Below are 26,022 nucleotides of genomic sequence, written 5' to 3' on the forward strand. Positions count from 1 at the left end.
CAAACTTAATTGTATTATAACAATAACATCTTTAATTTCGAAATCAGTAATCCTTCCCTCAGAGTTACTACAAGTTTCTTACGTTGATACGGATCTTCTGTAATTGTTATCAAATTTTGATATTCAAGATATAATGCCCCCGTAAATTAAGTCAAAGGTTTTCCGCGGCATCCGACAATATTTAAAAAAAACTTGTCTGGACGCTATCGTAACTTATGAAAGAGTTTTGCATATTCACTCTTTCCTCATCTAAAGTTATGTCATAAGTCCAGATTTTCCTACTGTTCAAACGCCTCTAATTTGTTGACAGCACCGAGTCAAAGGAAAACCCTCGCGCTCTCCCTTCATAACGGCAAGTACTGGTGAAGTTTGAATTGTCCGTCTTATAACCGTCACTCGTTTGTCTGGTTGGGCCACACTCGCAGAAGACGGAGACGCTTGTAGACGGATAGCCGTGTTGGACGCACGCGACGCGCCGCGACGGATCCGGCGGGGCCTTAGCCTAATACAACCACACACACACACACACAGAAACAGAAGCAAAAATGAGCAATGAATTGGGTAAAAGCCTGAGAGAGGTCAACCACGACTCTCGGCATGGCGGTCAAGAAAAAGACTGAACGCTGTAGTGTGGGTGCGTGGTCCTTGACCACTTTTCACCCGATATACTCAGGCGTTGCCAAATCTCTCAAGAGTCTTTGCTTTTCATCTGCGATTTAAAACCACAGATCCAGCTAAGCACTAGAAATTATACTATTGTTAAGACCGAAGGTTTGTAGCTATGAAAAATACAAATTATCTTTGAAAATTTGTCATGTTGTGAACGAAATTTAGTTTTTTTTTTCATTAGTAGATGGTGCGGAGTGCATGTTTATTATGAAAAAAAATTAACAGATTGCGTTCAATATTTTCATTTGATTTCATCAGAATACTATGAGCTTACATATTTATCTTTTATTGGAGTTAAAACAGTAAAATTGTTCTTTCATGCCAAATAATTTTGATTAAAACACATTTCTCTCATATTTTGTTTATGGTTGAGTTTAATGGTATACTACTATACTGAAGTTTGCGAAGTTTCATCATGTACCAATAGTATATGATAATAGTCGTTAACAGATGGACATTCAGCTACAACTTGTATTTAAATTTAGCAGTACATATATGCCCTTGCCGATCTTTTTTCCATAGCAAATAAGGATATAGTAATGTAAAAATATAGCAGGCGTATACTACTTAGCGTCATTTGTAACATAACTACGGTAATTTTTTACTATCATATGATGGTTGAATGCAAGCAAACTGCTGTTGTTATTGAAGATGGTTGTTCGTAGCAAATCAGCTGTTTCTGGCTGTATGCATTTACACAACAAATAATACGATATTCCTTTTTCAATATACTATTCCTTTTTCAATGTACTATTTCTTCAGTAAAAGAGTAAGTAATTAACATTAAAAAGACCGAGTAACTTTCAAAAACTATTTTAAAAAGTGTTTGGTGCTTCCAATGAATCCGGTTTGGCTGGGGATGTTTTTGTGTTCGTTGGGCTTGAAGCACTGTTCGCGAACCGGAACAAAAATATTTTTGATATCTGGTTTGTAACCCTATTTGTTTGTGAACAGTACTGTTTGTTAGCCAAGATACCACTGTCTAAGTAATATACCAAGTACGTAATTACATGGCAGGCATGGGTCCATGTACAAGTACTTGTAACTTTGACTTGGCCTTGTACTTGAGATTTTAAAATTCAATGTACTTGGCCAAAAAGTACTTGAAAAATCAAGTACTTAAGTACTTTTTTAAGTACATTACATACTTAGTAGGCTGTATTGCATAACTAATCATGTACAAAAACTGCACTAGAAAAACCTATTTAAAAAAATAATATAAATACAACATACTTATACACTAAACTTTCCATAAATTGGAGAGGTATAAACAAAATGTCCTCAATAAGCATGTGGAATGATAGTCTAGGTTAGGGTGTGTATGTTTCCTGACCAATTTTCTTCTGGCCACCATGATTAAATAAAATCTCAGGATCAAATTTGCCAGCTTCAGTTTATACTGATTTCTTATGCACAAGGAAATACATTCAGTGTAGAGCCTCATCCATTCATTTATAACCTCTGTCTTCAAAGATAAGTGTCATAAATTATTACTCTTCTTTTTCACCATTTTACTTTCAACAATTTCATGATCTCCTTTTGAAAGCGCTTCTATTTGGCCATTTGATAACTTGTTCATTAAACCCTATGAATATCTCTTCACCTCTTTTCGGCCCTATGGACTAAGGTTCACCGACTTATACTGTGAGAACTACTCAGGTATATCCTTTTGGGAGGCTTCTCTTTATAAAGACTGCTATAGTATAACATCATTTTCCCTCCATTAGATATTTGCAAGCAAATTTTTATTAGATACTCGCTACTGATTTTAAATCAAACACATTCACTTAATAATAATAGAAAATCTGTTGAAAGTACAGGCGGTCCCCGGTTACGACGGTTTCCGGCTACGACGTTTCGAGGTTACAACGCTTTTTCTTAAATATTCAATGGAAAAATCCATCCTGGGTTACGACGCTTGTTCCGAGGTTACGACGCTGACGCTTCCGACGCTCCGACTTAACGACGCTTTTAAAAAACGCATACTATATTATAAAATTCCTTTATTGTTTAGCACAGTATATTAATAAAATAAGTTTCTGGTTAGATTACAACAAAAATTTGAGGTTATGAGATTTTCGCACTTTTTATGTCGTATTTTTCGATGTTTTTTAGTGACGCCTCATATGTGGAACTAGTTTTCTGAGCGAATGAATACATACTAGCTTGCGGTGCGCAAAGTTTACATATAACAGTCCAAAAGCGCAAATAATGAAAAAAATCATTGCTTGTTTCCAGTAATAATAACAAAAACGAAGTTTCTGGTTAGATTACAACGCAAATTCCAAGTATCCAAAGAGAGACATTATCCAGTAATTTGATCAGAGAGAGAGAGGAGGGGGAGAGGGGGGGGAGAGAGAGAGAGAGAGAGAGAGAGAGACGAGGAGAGAGAGAGGAGAGGAGAAGAGAGAGAGAGAGAGAGAGAGAGAGAGAGAGAGAGGAGAGAGAGGAGAGAGAGAGAGGGGGAGGGCGTTCTTTCCGACGCTCCGAGTTTAAGGACAGAGAAGTGTTCGTTTCATTAAACGGCCTCTGACTCATGCCAGTAAATGTTTTGTTGATACTAATAATATAAGCCTATTTAAAGATATGTTTTACTTTAATTAGTCTATATGATACGTAAATAGTAATCAAACTGTTCTTGTAGCCCTCAAGATTTGGCAAAATCGAAGTTTCCAAAGAGAGACATTATCCAGTAACTGGAACCTTGACATACGAATTTAATTTGTTCCGTTACCATCGTCGTATATAAAACAGTTGTATCTCAAGGCATTTTTCCCATTAAAAATAATGTAATAATGTATTAATAGTAAATCCGTTCTAGCGCTATGAAACCACACCTAAACACAGCTTACATATAATATACACAATACACAAATAAACGAGAATAAAACACACATAATGATAAATAACATAGCAATATGATAAATGATAATAAATGTTAATAAAATCAATTTAAAAAAAGAAAGGAATTTTACTTACCACAACGAAAGATGACGTGAGGCAGCAGGGGGAGGAGGTAGGGAAGGGTGGCAGGGAACGATTTGTTCTCTTTTTATTTACGTATGTACACTAATAACTACGTAATAAACAACACAAATGAAATAACATTGCTAAACTAATTTTTTTATTTATTATTTTTTTTAATCAGTTCGTAGTTTAGAAATAATGGTGATGCCTTTGGAAGGTTTTTATAGCTTCCTTGCTGCTTGATGATCGTGGATATTGTAGAAGGATTTCGACCATACTCGTTTTTTTGCCAAATCGACGATACGAACGCCACGTTCATGCTTTGCTATAATTTCATGTTTGCTTCCATCGAAATCATTTTCTTGGGTTTTTTCTTATCACCTGCTTTGTCTTTAGCTTTGGAGGACGCATGGGTTAACAATAAAATAGGACAAAAATAACACGGATAAAAATAGGCACAAATAAATAAACGAACTAAACAACGACGTGTTAACATGCAGCACCAACAAACAGACTGAACGCCATTTATCGGTCGCCTATACAACTAACACTCATCGCAAAATCGTATCTCAAATATTCGTTGTATATCAAAGCTTATATTTTCGCAAATTTTCTGTTGTATCTCAAACACCTTCGTATGTTAGGGCAATCGTATGTCAAGGTTCCAGTGTATTTGATCGAGAGAGAGAGAGAGACGCCTTGGCAACAATGGTCTCAGGGATTGACGTAACGTTATTTTCTGAACAGATAGGACAGAGAAGTGTTCGTTTCAATTTAAACGGCCTATGACTCATGGCGGGAAATGTTTGTTGATACTACTATATAAGCCTATTTTAAAAGATACGTTTACTTTAATTAGTCTATATGATACGTAAATAGTAAATCAGCTGTTCTTGTAGCCCTCAAGATTTGGCAAAATCACTCCAGGTTGTACATAAAACTTCCAAGAATGTAGTGTCACCAGAGGATTACAATAGTTTTTTACCTTCAAGAACCAGCATTCTTTTATGAAAATAACTCCAGGTTGTACATAAAACTACAGGAAACAACATGTAGTGTAACCAAAGGATTACAAGTAAGGTTTTTATAACTTTTTATTAGTTTAAGACATATTTCCAAGCGTCGTTCCGGCTTACGACGATTTTCGGCTTACGACGCGTCTCAAGAACGGAACCCCAAAGTCGTAACCCTGGGGACTGCCTGTATTTGTTCTTTTACTTGAGTTGCATTGTCAAGTACTTTGACTTGGACTTGGACTTGAGTCTCAGGCAAATCTTACGTATTTGTACTTGTTCTTTTTCTCAGTACTTGTACTTGTCCACAAGTACCGTCTCATGTACTTGGACCCATGCCTGTTTACATGGCTAAAGTATCTACCTTGTGCAGCAACTTTTTTGAATGTCGCGGTAGCGCTTCTTAACTGTTATACCTAGGTGACAGACCTCGCCCACTACAAGGCATACTACAGTTAACTGTCAAACAGTGCATTTCTGCCACCCATGGTGTAAACATTGTGGCCATTTGTAGCTTTTGTTGTAATTTGCAGTTGTTATTTCTTATTATAGGTGAAGTACAATTGTTTTGTTTCTTATAAGTAACTTACCAACTAATTACAAAGCTAAAATTGGAAATTTTGGGTAGTGATTCATAGATTTTTAAGTTAAGGTAACTACCCCTAACTCTATCGGGAATGCTGCTGTTCGACGCAGCATCAAATGTTTGGGTAGCTTTGTTTGAAGATTTTTCATTGCTTTTTCCAAGGATTTGGTGAGGTACTAATTGTTTAGGTAGATACCCAGCTCAATTTTGGTTAGGAAATTACTGCAGATTGTGATTCATTATGTCTGATCAAGCTCATTGAGTATTAGATATTGTAGGGAGGGTTGCAAGACCTGGATGATGAAAGCGACCTACGATAGTCATATGCGAAATGTAGAGGACGAGTGCTCTAAAGAGCTTAATTGTGTTGTATATGACAGATTGAATGAGAAGAAATGGAAAGTTTTGAAGTCTCATTTGGAGAAATTGGAGAGGGATAGAAAGAGGAAGGTGGCTCCTAGAGCTGAAGGTAGGGTTCCGAGCTTAGAGCCTGTCACTTAATATTAAAGTTATTGACCCTAAAGCCCCTTACACACTATGCATCATGTATCAGCCACGTGATGCAGTAGTGGTGTTGAATAAAATTATACTGCGGCCAAACCCCTTGAGTGGACAAGGACCAACAATACATTTTATTGAATTGCTGAAGGAGCATCCATATGTTTGGACTGAGCAGACATTTGAAATGGCTCTGGCCCATCAACATGGTGATGCGGCTCACGGCAGCAAACGATGATGACATAGACAAGTGAGGCAGCGCAGCGGAGAAGACTGGGATTGAGGTCATCGATGGAAGGGATGTCATAAGCAGCGACGACGTCACAGCTTCCCCTCAATCCGAACGGGAAGCAGGCGCCACGGCTCCCCTCTGACTCGAAGAAGTGGCGGTTGTCACTGGCGGAGCAATACAAAATGGCTGACCTCGGCTACCCACGAAGATTAGGCCAGGAGGAGGGGGGAGGGGCTTGAACAGCATAAGGAGGAGGGGGCTAGCGAGCATCCATGAAATGCGTCGGCAAACCTTCCAAGGAGGATGGTACCCCCGTAGTAAAAGCATCCCCCAAAGCACCACCATTTTGGACGCCTCCGACTGAAATAAAAGACATTTTTGAAAAAGCCCCCTCCCTCTCTGGAATCAAATTAACTCCGGAGGAACGAAGGGGTGACATTACATAAATCAGCCTGAGGGCCTCCCGATACTTCCAATGACGAATCGATGGAAGAAAAGGAAAGGGACAAAGGCACAACACCAGCATGGGGTGTGAAAGCAACAGGAGATGAAGCATCAGGAAGCGGAGAAGAAAAACCCTCCCACGAAGGAAGAGTAGAAACCCTACGATGCTCCCTCTTACTGTAAAATACCTTCCACTGCTCTCTATGCCACGCATGGCATTCCGTGCAGGGATTCCTTATTGTACAAACGTTACAGCGGCACCTACTACAAGTGACGTGTGGGTCTGTTGCAGCCAAAGGCAAAAAAAAACAAGAACATGGATACCTGGAGTTCCAGGGCACACGTTGACGAGGCCGAGAAGAAGCAGAAGCAGCCATTTTAATAACAGCACACACACTCAAACACAAGCGAAGCGGCAATGAACTGGGTAAAGGCTAAGATAGGTCAACCACAACTCTCGTCCAGGTGGTTTTTAAGAAAGACTGACGCGTGTGCGGTGGGTGCATGGTCCTTGACCACTCTTCACCCGATATATGCACACGTTGCCAGATCTCACAAGATTCCTTGCTTTCATCTGCGATTTAACTGGATCCAGCTAGGCTTTAGAAATTATCCTATTGTTAAGACTGAAGGTTTGTAGCTATGAAAAATACAAATTGTTTTGGAAAATTTGTCTTTGTTCCGATACGTAATACAAACCCTCGGTCCTTTAACAATAGGAAGGTAACTAGCGGCAGCTGGGGACGGTAGTAAGCTCGAACCAGGGAAGAATGGTAGTTAACCGCTTGTAGATCGTCCGCGCGGCCCGAGAGGTGAAGAATCACTTTTGCTTTCGGCCCGCGGGTTGTGAAGGACCGTGTTTCGTCATCGCTCTCTGCCCGTTTCATCGTCGTATGCTTTGTTTATATTGTGTTTTCTACTAATGGTTTGTTTGATCTTGAAAATGAAACTGTAAGTACACTGTTTTCATTTTCATTACTTAATTATGAATCAACATGGAGCTATCGCCGTAGAGGCGGCGAATTCGCGTCTTTTCATGAAATTGACTTGAATTATGTCTCGGTGCCGAGGGCGGGCGCACTCGCGCCGAGTCATGTATTTTGGGCGAAAGTGTGTAATTGAAAGATGTAAGTACTCTTTTTCATTATATTTTTGCCCTGTGCGTTCGTTGCCGAGAGCTTGATTGCGCTCGGCACGAGCCTCTTATTTTGTATGAATAGAATGCAATGAAAGTGGATTCGCAATGCAGTTTTCTTTTCATTTTCATTTATTAATTGCATCAAATTTAATTTTGGATCAATTTCCGCTCTACCCGGGAATTAATCCTTACGATTTATTGCTGTGAAAGTGAAAAATCGCAAGTGCAGTATTGTTCATTTCATAATATATTTATGATAAGCATCAATTATTATTAGTATTCAAGTTTCCGCTCTTACCCGGGAATTGATCTTTCCCCCTTTAAGTTCTATGAAGTGAATCGCAAGTGCAGTATTCTGTTTCATTTTCATATTACTTTTCACTGCTGTGCGGGGGTAGGGGAAGCGAAGGTCTGCCAGGAAGTCGTCGGAAAGCTCTCCCGCGACTCCCTTGGTATCCGATTCTTCGTCTTCTTTCCTGCCCCCCCGCTCAGCTTCCTCGTATTTTGTATTTGGGGTCTTCCTTGCGTTCGGGGTGGAGCATGTCTCCCCCCCGTGCGTGAGGGAACCCCTCTTACTAATCTGTCTGTGCTACCGCAGGTGCTACATCCGTGGGAGACGACCTTGGACAGGTATGGGCCACTGCGGCTGCAGGGCGTGCCTAGCATCCACGATCTGCTGCAGCGTCTAGCGAGGTCTGGGGCGGTGACCTTGGAGCGGTCTCCACTACAACCCCTTCACGGCCGCTTATGCTGCCCTCAACCCCCCGCTGGTCTACACTCCCCATGCTGTGTCGGTGACAGCCGTCTGCCGCGCTAGGGCCGGTCGCCGCCATACCGAGGAGGGGTGGGTATGCCGCCGCCAGCCTGTGTTTTCTTCGTGTTGCCTGCCCCAGACTTCCGCTGTTCCAGCAGCTCGCCCCTGGACCGGCCGCCAGCACCAGGTCACGCGGCTGCCGATGATTCTACGAGGCGATGGCTGGGCCTGCCGTACCTGTCGCTGATGTGGTTCCCGCTACTGGCTGTCCCTTCTGTGTTTACCGCTGCCGCTGTTCCTGCCGCTCCTGAGCTGGTTGCTGTTCCTGTCGCTCCTGGTTCCTGCGCCTGTCCATGCTGGTCCTGCCCATGGTGTGTCTTCCCCAGTCCCAGTCCTTCCGGACAGGTGCAGTCGGGCCGTGTTGCTTCGGCAATAGGCCCGACTCCGGCCTGGATGGAGGACCTGACGACTGTCCTGCGTGAGCTGACGAAGAAGAGGAAGGTGTCATCTTCGTCTTCGTCTGCTGCTGCCTCTTCCCCTTCGACTTCTAAGCCCATAAGCCGAAGAAGAAGAAGGCTGCCTCCCCCCCCTAAAGAAGTCTCCTTCGGGAACTTCTAAGGGCCCGTCCCACCTCGTGGACGGTAGGGGGTCCTTCTGCTGGTCCTCCTGCTCCTTCGGGAGCGAGCGGGGCCCGTCTCCCCTTCCGTAAGGAAGAGATAGACGGGGACCAGAGGAGTATCGGTTAGCTCTGGTACTTCCTCGCCTGGTGCTAGCGGCGATGCCGCTACGCCAGGTTCCGGCTCGGTCTCTCGTTCGCGGGAGATCCCGAGTGTACGCTCTCCCTCGGGAGACCGTGCAGCCAAAGTTCAGCGCCAGAGTTCGCTCGGCGCCAAGACCACGGCACGGAGCAGAAGGCTGGCGAGAACCGCTCAGGTGACTCTCGCGCCAGGCCAGCGCCGCTCTCGCAGCGACCAGCTGGTAACCGGGGTTTTCCCCCTAAGAAGACTCCTTCGGGAACTTCGAAGGGCTCGTCACACTCCGGTGTGACGGGGGGGTTTTCTTCTGCTGGTCCTCCTGTTCCTGTTCCTTCGGGAACGGGGGCCCGTCTCCCCTTCTGAGAAGAAGAAGAAGACGGGGACCAGGGTGTGCTGGCTACCGCTGGTGGAAAAACACCCTCGCCTGGTCTTGGCAGCTCTGCTGCTAAGCAGGTACCGGCTCGGTTTCTCGTCCGCGAGAAGTTCCGAGTGTACGGTCTCCGCGTCGGGTGACCGTGCAGCCAAAGTTAAGACGCCTGAGTTCGCTCAGCGTCATGACCGAGGCACGGAGCAGAAGACTGTCGAGAGCCGCTCAGGTGACTCTCGCCAGGCCAGCGGTCCGCTCTCGTAGCGACCAGCCGTACCGTCGGGTGGACGTGACGGTCTCTGACCGGCCACAGGTTGAGGCTGGGAAGAGGTCCCCCAGGTCCCCTCGACCGACTGGTTACCAGCCTCGGCGTGGTAACCAGACGTTTTGACCGTGCCGCGAGGACGCTCACCGGCGGGGGTCTCACCGCGAAAGCGAGCTCTGCAGGTCACCTGACCGCCGCTCCCACAGGGACCGGGCGGATACGGTGACCAGCAGCAGCTCGTCTGACGCACGGGACCGGGGTCGACGTGCTCAGTCGAGCCGCTCGCCACAGTGAGCGGCACGGCCAGGCCTGCAGATCGATCCCCACCGCGGGTTGGTGATCGGCTGCAGCCCCCCACGTAAACGCTGGTCCTGGCCAGCGAGCGGGGGGGAGCGTCAGGTCTGTCTCTCCACTACCTTCAACTTCCTCGGGCTACACCGGGAATGAGCGAGGTAGCTAGGAGTGATCGTGAGAGGTGCGCCGCTCACGATCCCGTCACGACGCCGCACGTGCCACATATGGTCTTAGGACCAACCAGGACGTACGCGCAAGTGGATTTGGAGGCGACCGTCACGGGGGGGGGGGGGGTGGGGGGGGGTAGCGTCAGTTCTGTCTCTCCGATACCTTATTCAACTTGCCTTGGCATACGCCAGGAAGAGCGAGGTATATAGGAGTGATCGTGAGATTGCGCCGCTCACGATCCCGTCACGACGCCGCACGTGCCAGGTATTGTCTTAGAACCAGCCAGGACGTACGCGCAAGTGATTGGAGGCAACCGTCAGGGATCTGTTGCTGGTCCTTCTTCTGAAGGAGGAGGGTCTTGGGAGCTGCTCTTGTTGGAGGGACTGGACGATCCTACTCCTCAAGACGCTGTAACTTCCGAGATTCAGAGTAACTTTGCCCAGGTTATTGCACTGATTCGTCAGCACAACGACCTGGGGGAAGGATCGCCGCTCCCACCAGCAGAGCCCATGTCTCTGCTCGAGTCGTTTTGGGGCCCGAGAGGGAACCCAAACCGACGGTGGGTTTGCCGCGATCGGAGCTTGCGATTCTGTCTTGAACCAGAGTCTCTCGTCTCCGGACAAGAAGGCTCTCTCAGTTCTGGCCGGTCGATCAAAGCTACTTCCACCTCCATCTACTGCGACAGCGGCGTTTCTACGTGTCTTCGGACACCGTATTTAAGTAATCCTTCGGTCCTCCTGAGAGGTTTCGACCTCGACGAGGACTGGAATGAGTCGGAGGACGGTATCGGCTCTCTCCTGTCAGGTGTCGATCAGCCCCACCCAGACGACGTTCACAGTGGCGGCAGACCCTTACCTACAGTGAGAGTTCGTAACCCTCCTCGGGAAAACGTTTTCTCCTGACGATACGTTTTCCCAGACTCTGAGAGGCCACTGCCGCAAGGCGATGGCTGCTCCTACTCTTCTCCAACTGCTAGTTCCACTGGGAAGGGCGGGAGCGAGTATCCAATTCCTCCCCCATTCCCTCTCTCCTTACGGCTACGAGGGAAAGGGGAGGGATCCTACAGAGATTTCTCTGTAGGATTCCACGTTGTGGACTGCGCTACCGGGGGGACCTTCGGGTCCTACCTGACGTAAGCCCCGGTCGTTGAGAAGGGATCCTGCCCCATTCTCGATTTCTACGGGAATCGAGAGGACCACCAGCCGATATCGTTTGACGAATTCGGTGGGGGTTTCGCAGACTGCTTAGAATTCTACGGAATTTCTAGCGCATTCAGAGTGTTAGAGTTTCTTACGATCTCCAAACACTTAGGCGAGACCACGGTCCAAAGTGAGCGAGACGAGAATGCCCCGATATGTTACACGATAATCGGGAACCTCGCCTATGCTCGAATTCCTGGAATTTCTAGCATTAGGAAGAAGACTGGCTGCTGAAAGAAGACTATCTCACAATAGGCGACCAACCTGGCAATAGGAATAAGAAGAACGGACGGGAATATCCAGTTTGGCTTGAACTACCGTCTTAGTATTCTGTTCACCATTGAAGCTTTCCTTCGAGGAAGACTTCTTCTCTCTCTTTGATAGAGACCGAAGGTGGTCGATCTCCAATCCTTATTTTGTTTTCTTGAAGGAAAGAATTTAGGATGGAGATCGTTGTTCAGAATCCTACAAATATACTACGTATATTAACCTCGCGACATGATTCTGCTAAGCAGTTGAATGGTCCGAGGGGTTAGGCGCATATCCTGGTTTTATTCTACGGATTGCGACTTAGACGAAAAGTATTCTAATTGAACTGCAAAACTCGGGCTGCCTGCAACCTCCCAGGAGTTTCCAGTTTCATTTTCATATACTTATGGTGTTGTCACAACAACACCATTTAAGCTTTTATATTTACCGAAATTCGTTTCGCATAAATATAATGCTCGAGCATATCTTTTTATGCTCGGTGGTTCTAGCCGAACGCATTCCTTCGTGGAAAGGATTTACTGGCCACCCCGGATGGAGGAGTCAGCGACAGCTACTGCGTATTGAATTGCCCGAGGCATTTCAGTACCAGCTGCCGCTTTGAGATAGACGGTTGGTTATGTCTTTCTCACCTGCTTGATTGAATACCAACCGTATCTCTGCCAACAATCACGGACTTAAGTCTCTGATTAATGGGGATTCTCGCATACATGAATGACCATCTACTGCTGTGACGCTAGTATTCATCGTCTTCGGTATTGCGAGAATTTTAAACAGAGATATCTATTCGACTCTCATCTTTTCTGTTTACCGCACGGTAACAGAATTCTGTAATAGTCTCTTGCTGCATCGTATCTCGATAATGCGAATGATTTTTTTTTTTTTGCGGAATCTGAGTTTGTCCTCAAAATATCTTGTATTCGGAGTGTGCAATTGTTCATTGTTCACCCCGGATTAGCAGATGTATTGAAAGACATCGCCTACTCCCACACCTGCCAGCTCTACTTCCAAACGTTCAGCCCATGAGAAGCAGTTCTTCAGGCGGCTCTCCCCTGTGTTTCATTACTGAAGAACGCCCGCTTTCACTGCAACACCGGACAGCAATGAAAATGGCGGTTAGCGTTTTCAGTCATTTTTGTAAGCACAGGTTTTAGGAAATCTTGAAGATTCCTTCTCTCGATTCAGCTGGAAGACGTAGGTTGCATTCATTGCCTACATTCGTCTTCAACGTCACATAGTGTTGTTTTCTCCTTAAGCTGAGATTCAACGTCTATGAGATTTTTCTTGCCATCAGAGGACCTCGGTCTTTTGAAGGCAATTGACTTTCGCCTTTTGAGCTTATGCATTAAGAGAATCATCGCCGCGCCGTCCGGCATCGGTGACTAACAAATATTTTATTTGTTTGGTCTCTCAGCATAACTCTTTAAAGGGCGAAGGTCACGTGACTTACCCGGATGCTTTGGACAACTTGCCCGATTCCGAAACAGTCAGTCGGCAGCTGTCAGAGCGCCCGAGTCAGTTACGAACTATGCTGTGGACTTAGTTCGGTTGTTCCAGAGCAAACATTACTTCGTCTTAATAGCTTGTCAGTATGAGTACTGTACATAACCAAAGTCGAGAAGAGGGATAGGTCATACGACTATTCCCTTCTTTTCGTCTTAGGTAACTGCATGACTTCTCTTGAGAAGTCAAGCACAAAGGGATGGGGATTTGTGACGCTCGATTTCGTACCGATCTTCGTAGCGAAGACTCAGAACCCTTCGGTAACTGACGATTGGTTCGAGTCCTTCACAATACCCTCCCTAATGGACTTCACCGCCTCCGATACGAAGGCTATGCTGCTTTGTCCTGTGAAGGCGCGACGGAGCTGTCTGAAGAAACTCGACACCCAGGATGAGTGTGGACGCCTCTTCATCATTCTCTCGCGTTCCGCAAGAACTTCTCCGTGGCGCAGGTAATGAAGGCAGGCGCCTAGTCCAACCGGACCGCATGCACCTCCTTCTACCTTCAGGATATTGCCCACAGTTCCTTGGATCTTTTTCCTTGGGAACCGTGGTGGTTGCTCAACACGTTGTGTAGTTAACCCAGACCCTCGCAGGCTGAACAGCATCGATCCTGGATGTGACCGTAAGAATGGATGAGGAATGAGAGTGTGACTGGCTCCTCTTCCCATCTTTTTCTTCCCTCTACCTCTGGGTAGAGGGACACGGTCATCACCCTGCTGGGTAAGGACGAGATGCAGGTGAGCTACTCAATAGAGCACCATCCTATCCCTTTCAGTAGGGATAGGAGTAAATATCCACCACTTCCTCCAACAAGGGGGAGGAAGTGGATGCCAACTTGAGACAACCCATCATTTTATGATTGTCTCTTGCAAACAGGAACAAGTTCTTGCTTGCTGGTACGAAGAGATACGCTTGGCCTGCCTCCCTCCTTAGTACTTGGCCCAGAGGTCTGACCATTGATCCTGCGGTGCACACCCCGATCAATCGGACAGAGGTTTGGATCCCTCCCTTGCTCTTACGACCAGGGAGGTACTCCAGGGTTGGACGAACACCAGTCTGTTCACCAAAAAGACTCAGATTCCTCCCACCAAGAAGTGAGTCTTCCTATTGTTAAAGGACCGAGGGTTTGTATTACGTATCGGAACAAATGACAATTTGTCGAAAATTGCATTTTTCCTAACTATACAAACCTGAGGTCCTTTACATATAGTCCCACCTCATGCCACCCCTCACTCTGCAACTTTTTGCATGGGCCTAAAGCAAAAGTGATTCTTCACCTCTCGGGCGCACGGGCGCGCGCACGATCGGACAAGCAGTTAACTACCGTTCTCCCCTTGTTCGAAGCTTCAGTTTTGCTCAGGGAGACACTGTCTATACCTAGGTTGGTTTCCTAGCTAAGAACGAATCTCCATCTAATCCCTGGCCACACTCCTTCTCCATTAAAAACCTGATGGACATTCTAGGACCAGAGGAGGAGGAAAGGGTCCTTTGCCCAGGAAGGGCACTCAGGTATTACTTAGACAGGATAAGGAGGACCAGGGTTTTGGCCAGTAATCTCATGTAGTAAAATCAATATTCACCACCAGTAAGTACCCGTGTGATTTAATATCATTATGATATTTAATGTCATACTTATATAGTAAATAGTATGAAAATACAGAATGTTGCTGTACGAAAATAATCACATCTGCCAGTATTGGAGAGCTGTGAATAATTTTCAGAAAGGTTCTACAGAAAAATCCGCAAATAGGTGAATCCGCGAATCCTGAGAACACAATTACGTGGGGTCCACTGTAAAGAGATTTTTTTTACTTGGATGACTGGATTATCTTGTGAAGTCCAGGGGTTTGGCCTGAGGAGGGCAAGAGAGCCTGTACTGCTTGTAAAAGCCATAGGCTTACTGATGAATGTTGCAAGGCATCGCTGGACCTACACAAAAAGTGACCTACTGGAGTGTGGTGTTGGATTCTCTTCTGTTCAAGATTTTCCCACACAAGCTGTAGTGGACAATCTGTTATTAATTATGAGAGAATTCTCCTCCTCAGGGAGCATGCCTGCTAATGCTGTTTATATAGCTTAGGTCTCATATCTTCTCATGAGAAGTTAGTTCCGAGTTCTTGACTTTGTATGATACCGCAGCATTAGCACTTAAAAGACGCTGGCACAGAGAGAGACTCGGTCAGACCATGAGTTGGAGCCATGCAACCAAGAATTGGTCTTTTCCTTTCATTGGTGGGTGTCCATAGTAGTGCTTCTGGCAGGGAAGTCCACAGAGTCCCTGAACCCAGACCTTTTATTGTATGTTTTCAGTTGCTTTGCATGAGGATTGGTTGGTGGTTATGGGGAACCAAGTCACTGGCCAGAAGGAATTGCTGATAAGGGACTGAAAGTTTGTGAATGACCAGGGTAAAGAAGTATCTTAGCTAAGTGGGAAAAGGCTAAAATTAATGGATGTAAAGAAATAAAGAACAAAAAGTGCAGCAGGAGCTGCAGGTGGACTGCAAATAACCATTGGTGCCACTTAGGGTACTTCTGTCATAAAGAGTACTTGCTTCTTTCTTCTTCTTCCCAGCTTTATCCCTATTCGGGGTCACCGTTTTTAATGAGTCTCTTCCATCTACCTCTGTCCTGTGTCATTTCCTTCTGTACTACCTTCTCCCTCATATCATCTCTAATGCAATCTCTCCACCTGGTCTCAGGTCTTCCTCTCCTTTGTGTTCCATCCACCTCCACGTTCATCACTTCTCTTGCCATGTGTTGCTCTTCTCTTTTCATCAGGTGGCCATACCATCTTAACCCTTAAACGCCGAAGCGGTAAAAATAAAAAACTCCCCCGAATTCCGGAGCCGGTTTTGAGTGAGTGCGGAAGCGGAAAAAATATTTTTTTCAAAAAATCACAGCGCGCTTAGTTTTGAAGATTAAGAGTTCATTTTTGGCTCCTTTTTTTGTCATTGCCTGAAGTTTAGTATGCAATCATCAGAAAGGAAAAATAATATCATTATCATATGTAAATATGGTAGCGAAAAAAAAAATTCATACATAATTGTATTAAAATCACGCTGTGCAAATAACGGTAAAAGCTAACGAGTTTCTTTTTTTTCGTTGTATTGTACACTAAATTGCAATCATTTTGATATATAATACATTGTAAAACAATAAAAGCAACACCGGGAAAATATTATCACAAAATTATGTACGAATTCGTAACGTGCGGACGTAAAAAAATATTTTTTTCAAAAATTCACCGTAAATCTCAATATTGTTCTAGAGACTTCCAATTTGTTTCAAAATGAATACAAATGATTGAATATTACGATACTGTAAGTGTTTTAGCTTACAATTGCGTTTTTCGACCATTTCGGTAGAGTCAAAGTTGACCGAATGTGGTTTTTTTTCTATTTATCGTGATTTATATGCAAATATTTCGAAAATGAGAAAAGCTACAACCTTCAAATATTTTTCCTTTTATTTTACATGAAATTGCACACATTTTCATATATAAAACTCTATGAAATGCCTAATATGAAACGGAGCACATTTTCCGAGAATTCGATGTACGCAATTCGGAGATTTATGGCGGAGAATCCGCGCGCGGAGGGAAGGAAAGTTTTTTCATAAATTCACCATAAATCGAAATATTGTGCTAGAGACTTCCAATTTGTTGCAAAATGAAGGTAAATGATTGAATATTACTAAAATATAAGAGTTTTTGCTTACAATTGCGTTTTTTGACCATTTCGGTAGAGTCAAAGTTGACCGAACATGGTTTTTTTTCTATTGATCGTGATTTATATGCAAATATTTCAAAAATGAGAAAAGCTACAACCTTCAATTATGTTTCGTTGTATTCTACATGAAATTGCGCACATTTTCATATATAAAACTTTATGTAACGGCTAATTTAAAATGGTGTAAACATTACCACAATCGCACGTATGATTTTTTCGGAAGAGTTACCGCGCGGACGTAAGGAAAATTTTATTTTTTTCATAAATTCACCATAAATCGAAATATTGTGCTAGAGACTTCCAATTTGTTAAAAAATGAAGTTAAATGATTGAATATTACTAAAATATAAGAGTTTTAGCTTACAATTGCATTTTTCGATCATTTCGGTAGAGTCAAAATTGACCGAAGGTTGAAAATTTGTCAGTTATCATTTTTTATATGAAAATATTTCAAAACTGATAAAAGCTACAACCATGGGTTGTTTTTAGTTGTATTGTGCATGAAATTGCGCACATTTCCATATATAAAACTTTATGTAACGGCTAATTTTAAAATGGTGCAAACATTACCACAATCGCATGTATGATTTTTTTCGGAAGAGTTACCGCGCGGACGTAAGGAAAAAGTTTTTTCATAAATTCACCATAAATCGAAATATTGTGCTATAGACTTCCAATTTGTTGCAAAATTAAGGTAAATAGTTGAATATTACTACAATATAAGCGTTTTAGCTTACAATTGCGTTTTTCGACCATTTCGGTAGAGTCAAAGTTGACCGAAGGTTGAAATTTTGGCACTTATCGTTATTTATGTGGAAATATTTCAAAACTGATAAAAGTTACAATCATGACTACTTTTTTGTTGTATTCTAAATGAAATTGCGCACATTTTCATATATAATACTTCATGTAACGGATAATTTAACACGGTGCAAAAATTATGTCAAAGTGACGAAATAATTTTTGAGATGTCACTGATACTTTTAGTGCGATAGAAAGAAATTCGCGCTTGCGCGCCTGCGTAACGATTGTAAACAAAACAATGCCTTGATCCGTGAACTCCCAGCATCCCCCAAGGCGCGTGATTCAAAAGTTTTTGGCTGGTAGGCCTATAAGTATTTTTCCGCGAATTTAAAAAAAAACTTTTTTGAGCCGATGTATGGTACGTCCATTCGGAAATCGGGGGAGATTTTGACTCGACGTTTAATACGTCCATTCGGCGTTTAAGGGTTAACATAAGTAGTACTTGCTAAATGGCTGTTATAGTTGTAGATGAAAATATCATATTTGGAAAGAGGAAAAAAATAAAACAATCTTTTTGTGACAATTAAAGAGTTTCTTTTATGTCTTGTAAGTTGAAAAGAAAAGTTTTAGTTTTCATTCTTTTTTAGGGAATGATGTGAATGTTGAATGTTAATGTGATTCCATCAATAATTTTCAGGGTCACTGGCGGGGAGATAAAGACAGGCGTGGAGGAGGTAATTTTCGTGGCCACCGTAATAACAGGCAGGGATATACAGATGAAGATGGTGGTAGGAATAGTAATAGGTAAGTAAATTTGCAGAGTATCTGAAAATTAAATGCATTAGGAGAATGTGAATTACACTATCAAAATGTAAAAAAAAAAGTGGAATTTTATTTTTGAGGTACTTAGCTATTAAAGCCATGGTTAAAAGACTTCTTTGTTTATTTTGACAGTACTTTCTAAATTCTTCATGTATATTTTATTGTTTTACAAAAGATTCTGAATTGAATTGTTGTGCCCTATAAGTACTTCTTGTTACTATGGATGTTCCTACTTTTAAGCTTGTTTTGTCTCATTTTAATCTCATCTCATGTTGAATAGAATACAGTTAATACTAGTACATTACTTTGTTGTATGGGTATTGAAATCTGTAAACCATTTATTGTCATCATTATTGTCATTTCATCAGGTTTTCCTTTTGAGAGGATTGGGCATAAAATGAGCCCTCTTCACTTTATTCTGCTTCTGTTTATTTTCTGCTTAATTTCCATCCAGTCCAAGTCTTCATAACTGCTAGCTTTTTATTTTCTTCTGGGCCTTCTTGTTGATTTTATCCATGATACTTGAATAACCACCACTAATCTTCTCTAATTGTTCTCCTCTTCTTATGGCATACCAAAACCAGTTCAGTCTTGTAAATAATTTTATTTCAGTCCCTGGACATCACATCTTTTAGAAAATTTTTCATTTCTTTATGATCTTGTTTGTGGTGTGTACTACTATACATGTGCTTATGACATGTAATACTGTAGTGTTTATGCACTCCTAAGTATACAAATAATCTGCAATCCCAAGATGCTTCATAGGTGTTGATTTGTAATTTTTGTTTCCCTATTACTTTTCAGGCGTGAAGGGATGTATAAGGCCCGTGGCTACAAGAAAGGGAACAGAGACAAACATAACCAGAATTCATTCATTAAAGCTGGATGGAATAAAATTATTGTAAGTTTTTACAGAATAGCTCAAAGTGGTGGATGGTTTTTTGATTGTTGATTGTTGTAAATCCCCTTTATCTTAAGCTGAAGCTCATAAGCACTTATACTAACTTAAGAGAAATTGAAGTATATGACAGGACATATTAGTATGGATTACCATCTGCTGAAGCTGGTCTCATCATTGAAGCCTGTTAACCCTCTTACGCCGACTGGACGTATTTTACGTCAACATTTTTTGTCTCCCGTGTGCCGACTGGACGTATTTTACGTCGACTTACAAAAGTTTTTTTTAAAATTCGCGGAAAAATACTTATAGGCCTACCAGCCTAAAACTTTTGAATCACGCGCCTTGGGGGATGCTGGGAGTTCACGGATCAAGGTGTTGTTTTGTTTACAATCGTTACGCAGGCGCACAAGCGCGAATTTCTTTCTTGCCGCACTAAAAAGTATCTGTGACACATCTCGGAAATTATTTTGTCACTTTGACATAATTTTTGTACCATTGTAAATTAGCCGTTACATGAAGTATTATACGTATATGAAAATGTGCGCATTTTTATGTAGAATACAACAATAAAATACTCATGATTGTAGCTTTTATCAGTTTTGAGATATTTTCATATAAATAACGATAATTGCCAAAATTTCAACCTTCGGCCAACTTTGACTCTACCGAAATGGTCGAAAAACGCAATTGTAAGCTAAAACGCTTATATTCTAGTAATATTTAATCTTTTACCTTAATTTTGCAACTAATTGGAAGTCTCTAGCACAATATTTTGATTTATGGTGAATTTATGAAAAAAATAACATTTTCTTTACGTCCGCATGTAACTCTTCCGAAAAAATCATATGTGCGATTGTGGTAATGTTTGCACCATTTTAAATTAGCCGTTACATAAAGTTTTATGTATATGAAAATGTGCGCAATTTCATGTAGAATACAACAAAAAATAATTGAAGGTTGTAGCTTTTCTCATTTTTGAAATATTTGCATATAAATCACGATAAATAGAAAAAAACCACGTTCGGTCAACTTTGACTCTAAACCGAAATGGTCGAAAAAACGCAATTGTAAGCAAAACTCTTACAGTCTAGTAAATTCAGTCATTTATCTTCATCGTGAAACAAATTCGAAGTCTCTAGCAAAATATTTAGATTTATGGTGAATTTAAAAAAAAATCTTTCCTTCCCTCCGCTCGCTGATTCTCCACCACAAATCTCCGAAATACGTACGTCCCATTCTCGGAATATTTGCTCCATTTTATATTAGGCATTTCATAGAGTTTTATATATGAAAATGTGCGCAATTTCATGTAGAATAAAACAAAAAATATTTGAAGGTTGTAGCTTTTCTTATTTTTGAAATAATTGCATATAAAAAAAATATAAAAAAATTCGACATTCGGTCAACTTTAACTCGTCAGATATGGTCGAAAACTGCAATTGTAAGCTAATACTCTTACAGTATAGTAATATTCAATCATTTGTCTTCAATTTGAAAGAAATTGGAAGTCTCTAGACAATATTTAGATTTATGGTGAATTTTTGGAAAAAAATATTTGTTTACGTCCGCGCATTACGAATTCATGCATTATTTTGTGATAATATTTTCTCTGTGTTGCTTTTATTGATTTACAATGTGTTATATACCAAAATGATCACAATTAAGTGTACATTACAATGAAAAAAAAGTAACTTGTTACCTTTAACCGTTTTGCGCACAGTGCGATTTGAATACAATTATATATGAAATTTTCTTTTTTGCGCTATCATATATCGCATTATTTATATATGATAATGATAATTTTTTTCATTTCTGAAGGTTGCATACTAAACTTCAGGCAATGACAAAAAAAGGAGCCAAAAATGAACTCTTAATCTTGAAAACTAAGCGCGCTGTGATTTTTTGAAAAAAATATTTTTTCCGCTTCCGCGCTCACTCCGAAACCCCTCCGGCACACGGGAGACAATTTTTTATTTACCGCTCCGGCGTAAGAGGGTTAACAAGGTAGTTAATGAACTACAGATGAGTGAGAAGTTCAGGACTTGCTTACCGAAGCTTTATGCAGTGCCACTTTTTCTTTGGTTACCTTTGGCTAGTCTTGAAGATCCTTCCCATTATGCCTTCCTAGGTCATTTGGTTTTGTCCAAAGTTCCCTGTTCAGATCAGTCTTGGTGGACCCCATAGCCTCAGCAGATATTGGAGAGGATGGAGAAACCCTTACTTTTGGGGGTGGAAAAATGCTACCATGGACAACTACAATTTCTGCCCTTAACCTGCAAACACTTTTTTAGGAGAGGAGGACTAAACTTAATTCTTTCCATGGTCATGTTTCTGCAGAAGCACATGAGCCTGTGTTTCCCTGGACTACAGCCATCATAACTCCCAGAGTTATCATGGTTTGGCAGGGACATGCTAAGGAATGATTCTCTGACCATTACAGCAGGGCTGTATTCCTATGAATAGCAGACTCCGACTGCTTGGCAGAGTAGGATCTTGCAATGTCTAGGATTGCCCAAGCCCATACACCCCTCTGTGTCACCCCATCAATACAGATGGTAAGGACTACTGCTCACCTCGTTCATGCAGCAGTGTCATCCTGGCTGGTGCAGCTGCTTTTGTTTCAGGGTATGAGGGAGATAATGGAAATCGTGTTTGCTGCCATTTCATATCTTTGGAAGGTAACAGTCTCAGACTGATGTTGAACATTGGGATTCTTTGAGCAGGAAGAAGATTAGGTTGCTGTCTCCTACCTTAGTGGGAAATCCAGCCTAGAACCTGTGCAGACTTAAGTTAGAGAGGCATTTTCTTGTCATTGGAATTGTTCATAAACTCAAGGCTCTGAAGGAAGCAACCAAGTTACCCTTTGATAATTGCATCTTGTTTTACCCTGTTGTTGACAGCATCATTGCACTGTGCTTGGTCCCACTTGTGGGAGATGTTTTAGAATAGGCAGAGATAGATTCTCTGATCTCTGGATTGGATACAGTTTTTCTCCTGGGCTTCTACTCCTGCCTGTGACATAGCAGCAGAAGTACTAAGTCCCTGATGCAGAGACCTGCCCCTCACAGTATGTGCACTGATGAACAATGTTGGGTTGGAATTAATACATCATGATTGGCTTCAGTAAAGGTGGCCTCACACTAGGCCTTTTTTTCTCCAGCCGTGAGCCGTTGCTGCTGAAAATGGAAAACCGGGAGCTTTTAGCTCGAGATCTTGGCTTCCCGTCTGAACGGGAAGCAGCGAGCACGAACCGCGAGCGACACATAGTGTAAACAAACAAGATGGCTGCTGCTGATAGGACGTACTTTCAGACATTTGGCTTCTCTTCTCCTGAGCTACTCTCGAACCCACAAACGTTTTTTGTTACTCTGGCATTCACTTAAGATTCCGAGAAAACACATCATTGCAGCGCATCTTGCAACTGTCTGACAATTTCTGGGCGCCATGATGATAACTGATCAGTTTTGTTTACTTTTTCCTACTGCTCCTCGAAACCACGAGGTCCTAGTGTGACGATACAACGCTTTTGCTCGCGAGCATCGGCTGGATGCTGGCCAAAACCCCAAGCAAGAAATGACTAGTGTGATACCAGCTTAACACAATTGCAGACTTTGTCTTTTCAGAGGAGGATAAGAAAAAGTTTTGAAGTTGGTTGCAGTCAAAGGAAATTACATGTCTTAAAATAGGCATGTGGTGTTCATAGTCTCTTTCCAAGACTGGTTATGACCAATAACAAGCTTGCACTTCAAACTGGATCAGATCTGGTTTTCTTCTTACTCTTTTTAAAGAGAAGTGGAGAACAGATACAGGCTCCTTTATCTACTATGCAGTCTATTTTAGGTTCCTTTAGGACTCTTCAAGAGCTCTACAGTCAAGCCTTGTTGGTGGCTATGCTGAAGATTTGATGCATTCCAAGACCATGTCAGATTTCCAGGAGTTTTCTTCCTTGGTAAGGGGTTGGAAGTTTTTCCTTCCCTTTCTGTCTCTGATTGTGTTGGTCCAGACTGTGTTCTCAGGACCAGTCAGAATTTTCCATCTCTCTCTTTCCCGTCCTTTTTGTGTGTGGGAGGATGTGAGGGGGGGGGGTCGTACAGCTCACTCCTTGCCTTAAATATAAATATGTTTGTTCATATACGGAACAAACCTTCGGTCTTAACATTAGGATTTACTAGCGCCAAGCTGGAAACCGGTAATTAATTAAAAATTACACTTGTGAGATCCAGGACTATTGGCATCCTTATACCAGGTTACACGGGGCATGTATACCAGAGAATCGCCCACAGCTACCTGTGACCCCCCAGTTATTTTCCTACCGCCTTTAAGATAAGACATGTTACTGTCTATCTGATTTAAAGCCAGTTTTTCAGTTTGCCCGTTTTTATCCATTTCATTTTTCATTTCTTATTACCTTTTCTTTCTCCAAGTGTGCTCAGTGTGAGTGAAGAGTGTATAAGTGGTATGATGGAGATTTTTGCTTCAACATCGGGATCGTCTGCCGTTTCGAAAAGGAGACAAAGGAAATGCCCAGGAGTCAGTGGCTTTCCATGTTCTAGATTTCTAACTTCGGTGTCGAGGGATCCTCATCCAACGTGTAGTAGGTGCAGGGAAAACGTATGTACGATTACTAATCCATGTTCTGTTTGTCGCGGTTGGTCGGTGGAACAGTGGAAAAAGTTCTATGAGAAAAGCCAATACAAAAGGAAGGTGGTGATGCCATCTTTGGATGACCAAACCTTACCGGCTTCTTTTGTATCGGCAATAAACCAGGCTGCTCCATATGTTTCTCCACCTGCTTTTGATTTGTCCCATACCCCTTCGGTTTCTCCTAGCGGTTCAGTATCGGAAACATCAGGAGGGGCCTTGGGTAATTTTATGAATAATATGCACTCTCCTTTGTTCCCAGCAAGTAGAGGGGGAGCACCGCCATCTTTGTTCCAGGCTCCTGCTCACGAAGCGCATAGGTTGGACGGTACGTGGTCAGCGCTAGGCCTACCAGGCGTACCAACCTTGGATGGTTTGCTTGCGCATTATATGGCGTCATGGTTCCAGCAGGGTCCGGCAGCGCTGAATGTTCCTCATCCCCCGGGCTTGCAATTTATGGGAATTAATGCCTCGGCTACGCCATCAAACTCGATGTTTACAGCGATGCAGAACGTGGGAGGTAGTTTGGCAGCAAACGTGCGGTTGCCAGCAGAAACCTCACAGTCTCTCCCTACGAGAGGGATGACGTCACAACATACGTCACACACCGATATGGCAGGCGTGATGACGTCACAGACTGCTTCTCGGCCTATTTCGCTGCACCCAGACTCTAATACGCCTTCTGACTCGACAATGCAAACTGTAATGCAGAAATTACAGGATATAGAGAAGAGAATGGATAAGAGAGACAAAAAGAAAAAGTGTGATTCGCCTTCTTCGTCTTCTTCCTCTAGTTCGGCGTCATCGCTAAGTCCGATAACGTCACGGCGAGCGCCAGTTAAGCGTTGGAGGAGGATTCGGGAGTTCGCGACTGATCCTCGGGCTAAGAAGAGAAGAATCAATTCTTCTTCATCTTCAGACCAAGACTGTCGTATCCAAGTCAGCAGGAAGGTAGGGAAGTCAGTGGCTAGTAAGCACAAGGCTAGCAGACGAAGCCATTCGCAAGAATCCGAACAAGCGAGAGAGTTGACGGCCGACTGACTAGCGGCCGATGCGGAGTTGCCAGTTCGGATCGCAAAAACTACGATACCGCTGGTAAAATTGACGTTGGCGGCGAAAGGTGCAGCAGAGGATAGAATGCAGGTCCCAGTTTCGCCCATAAGGCCATTCAAAATACCTACGAAGGACAATAAGGCTCCTATTAAAAGTACGAAGAATAGGGAGTTGGCAACCTCGGCGGATACGTTCGTGGAAGGCAGTGTCCGTCTGGATGAAAGGTCGAGGCCGAGTTCTCCGACGCTCGTAAACGATACCAATACTAATAGTGACAAAGTTATATCTGTTTTAAGGGAGCCTTCATCTTGGAGATCTAGACGAGATTCTCGCTCTAGATCTGTGAGCAGAGAAAGAGTGAGGCGTTCTCGTTCCCTTGCTGACTATTCGGGATCGAGCCAACGGCGGCCAGCAAAGATCAAAGAGACCGCGGCCGTAGGGGCAGGCGGCCGTGGAATTCCGGGCCGTCTGTCAGAAGATAGGGGCGAGACAACATCCCTTGTGACGGAGAATGGTACATTAGAGCTGGAGAAAGGAGAAAACCAAGAGTTTCTGGCCTCGTATGCAGAGGTGATTGATTTGATTTGTCAATTCAATAACCTTTCGGAGAAGACAGAAACACCAGCCAGTATGCTTCCTTCTGGAATTGACATGGCATTTGGATTAAAAAGGGATACCAAGGTGTCGTATGAATTGCCTTGTTCGAGTCATGCGGATTCTGTCTTACAACACGTAAACGCAAAGATTGCAGGAAGGGATAATTCCTTAAGATCTAATAGATCACTTAAATTTATTCCCCCTCCAATGATGAAGCAAAGGAAATATTATACGACACCGAAGGTTCCTTTGCTGTCTAGACAAGTGAACCCTAATGTTGTAAGATTAAGGCCTGGATTAACCTTGGATCAGGTTAAAATGGAGTGCCCTTCGATGACGTACCAAGAGGCTGCTACGTTAGAAGCAACAGCTTTTGTCTTTCAGGCTGCTTCTTGGTTAGATCTTTGGTCAACAG

The 26,022-nt window shown here is 42.9% G+C and overlaps 1 protein-coding gene across 1 annotated transcript in view; it reads left to right on the top strand.

Moving 5' to 3' along the window:
* The window catches only part of LOC135220640 (nuclear RNA export factor 1-like), a 320,030-nt gene that overhangs the window by 100,982 nt on the left and 193,026 nt on the right, over positions 1-26,022 (top strand). The window contains exons 3-4 of the mRNA XM_064257959.1: positions 18,291-18,397; positions 19,220-19,316. Coding sequence (XP_064114029.1) covers positions 18,291-18,397; positions 19,220-19,316 — 204 coding nt within the window. The remainder of the gene's footprint in view (positions 1-18,290; positions 18,398-19,219; positions 19,317-26,022) is intronic.

Source organism: Macrobrachium nipponense, chromosome 2 (genome assembly GCF_015104395.2).
Source record: "Macrobrachium nipponense isolate FS-2020 chromosome 2, ASM1510439v2, whole genome shotgun sequence".
NCBI classification, from domain to species: domain Eukaryota; kingdom Metazoa; phylum Arthropoda; class Malacostraca; order Decapoda; family Palaemonidae; genus Macrobrachium; species Macrobrachium nipponense.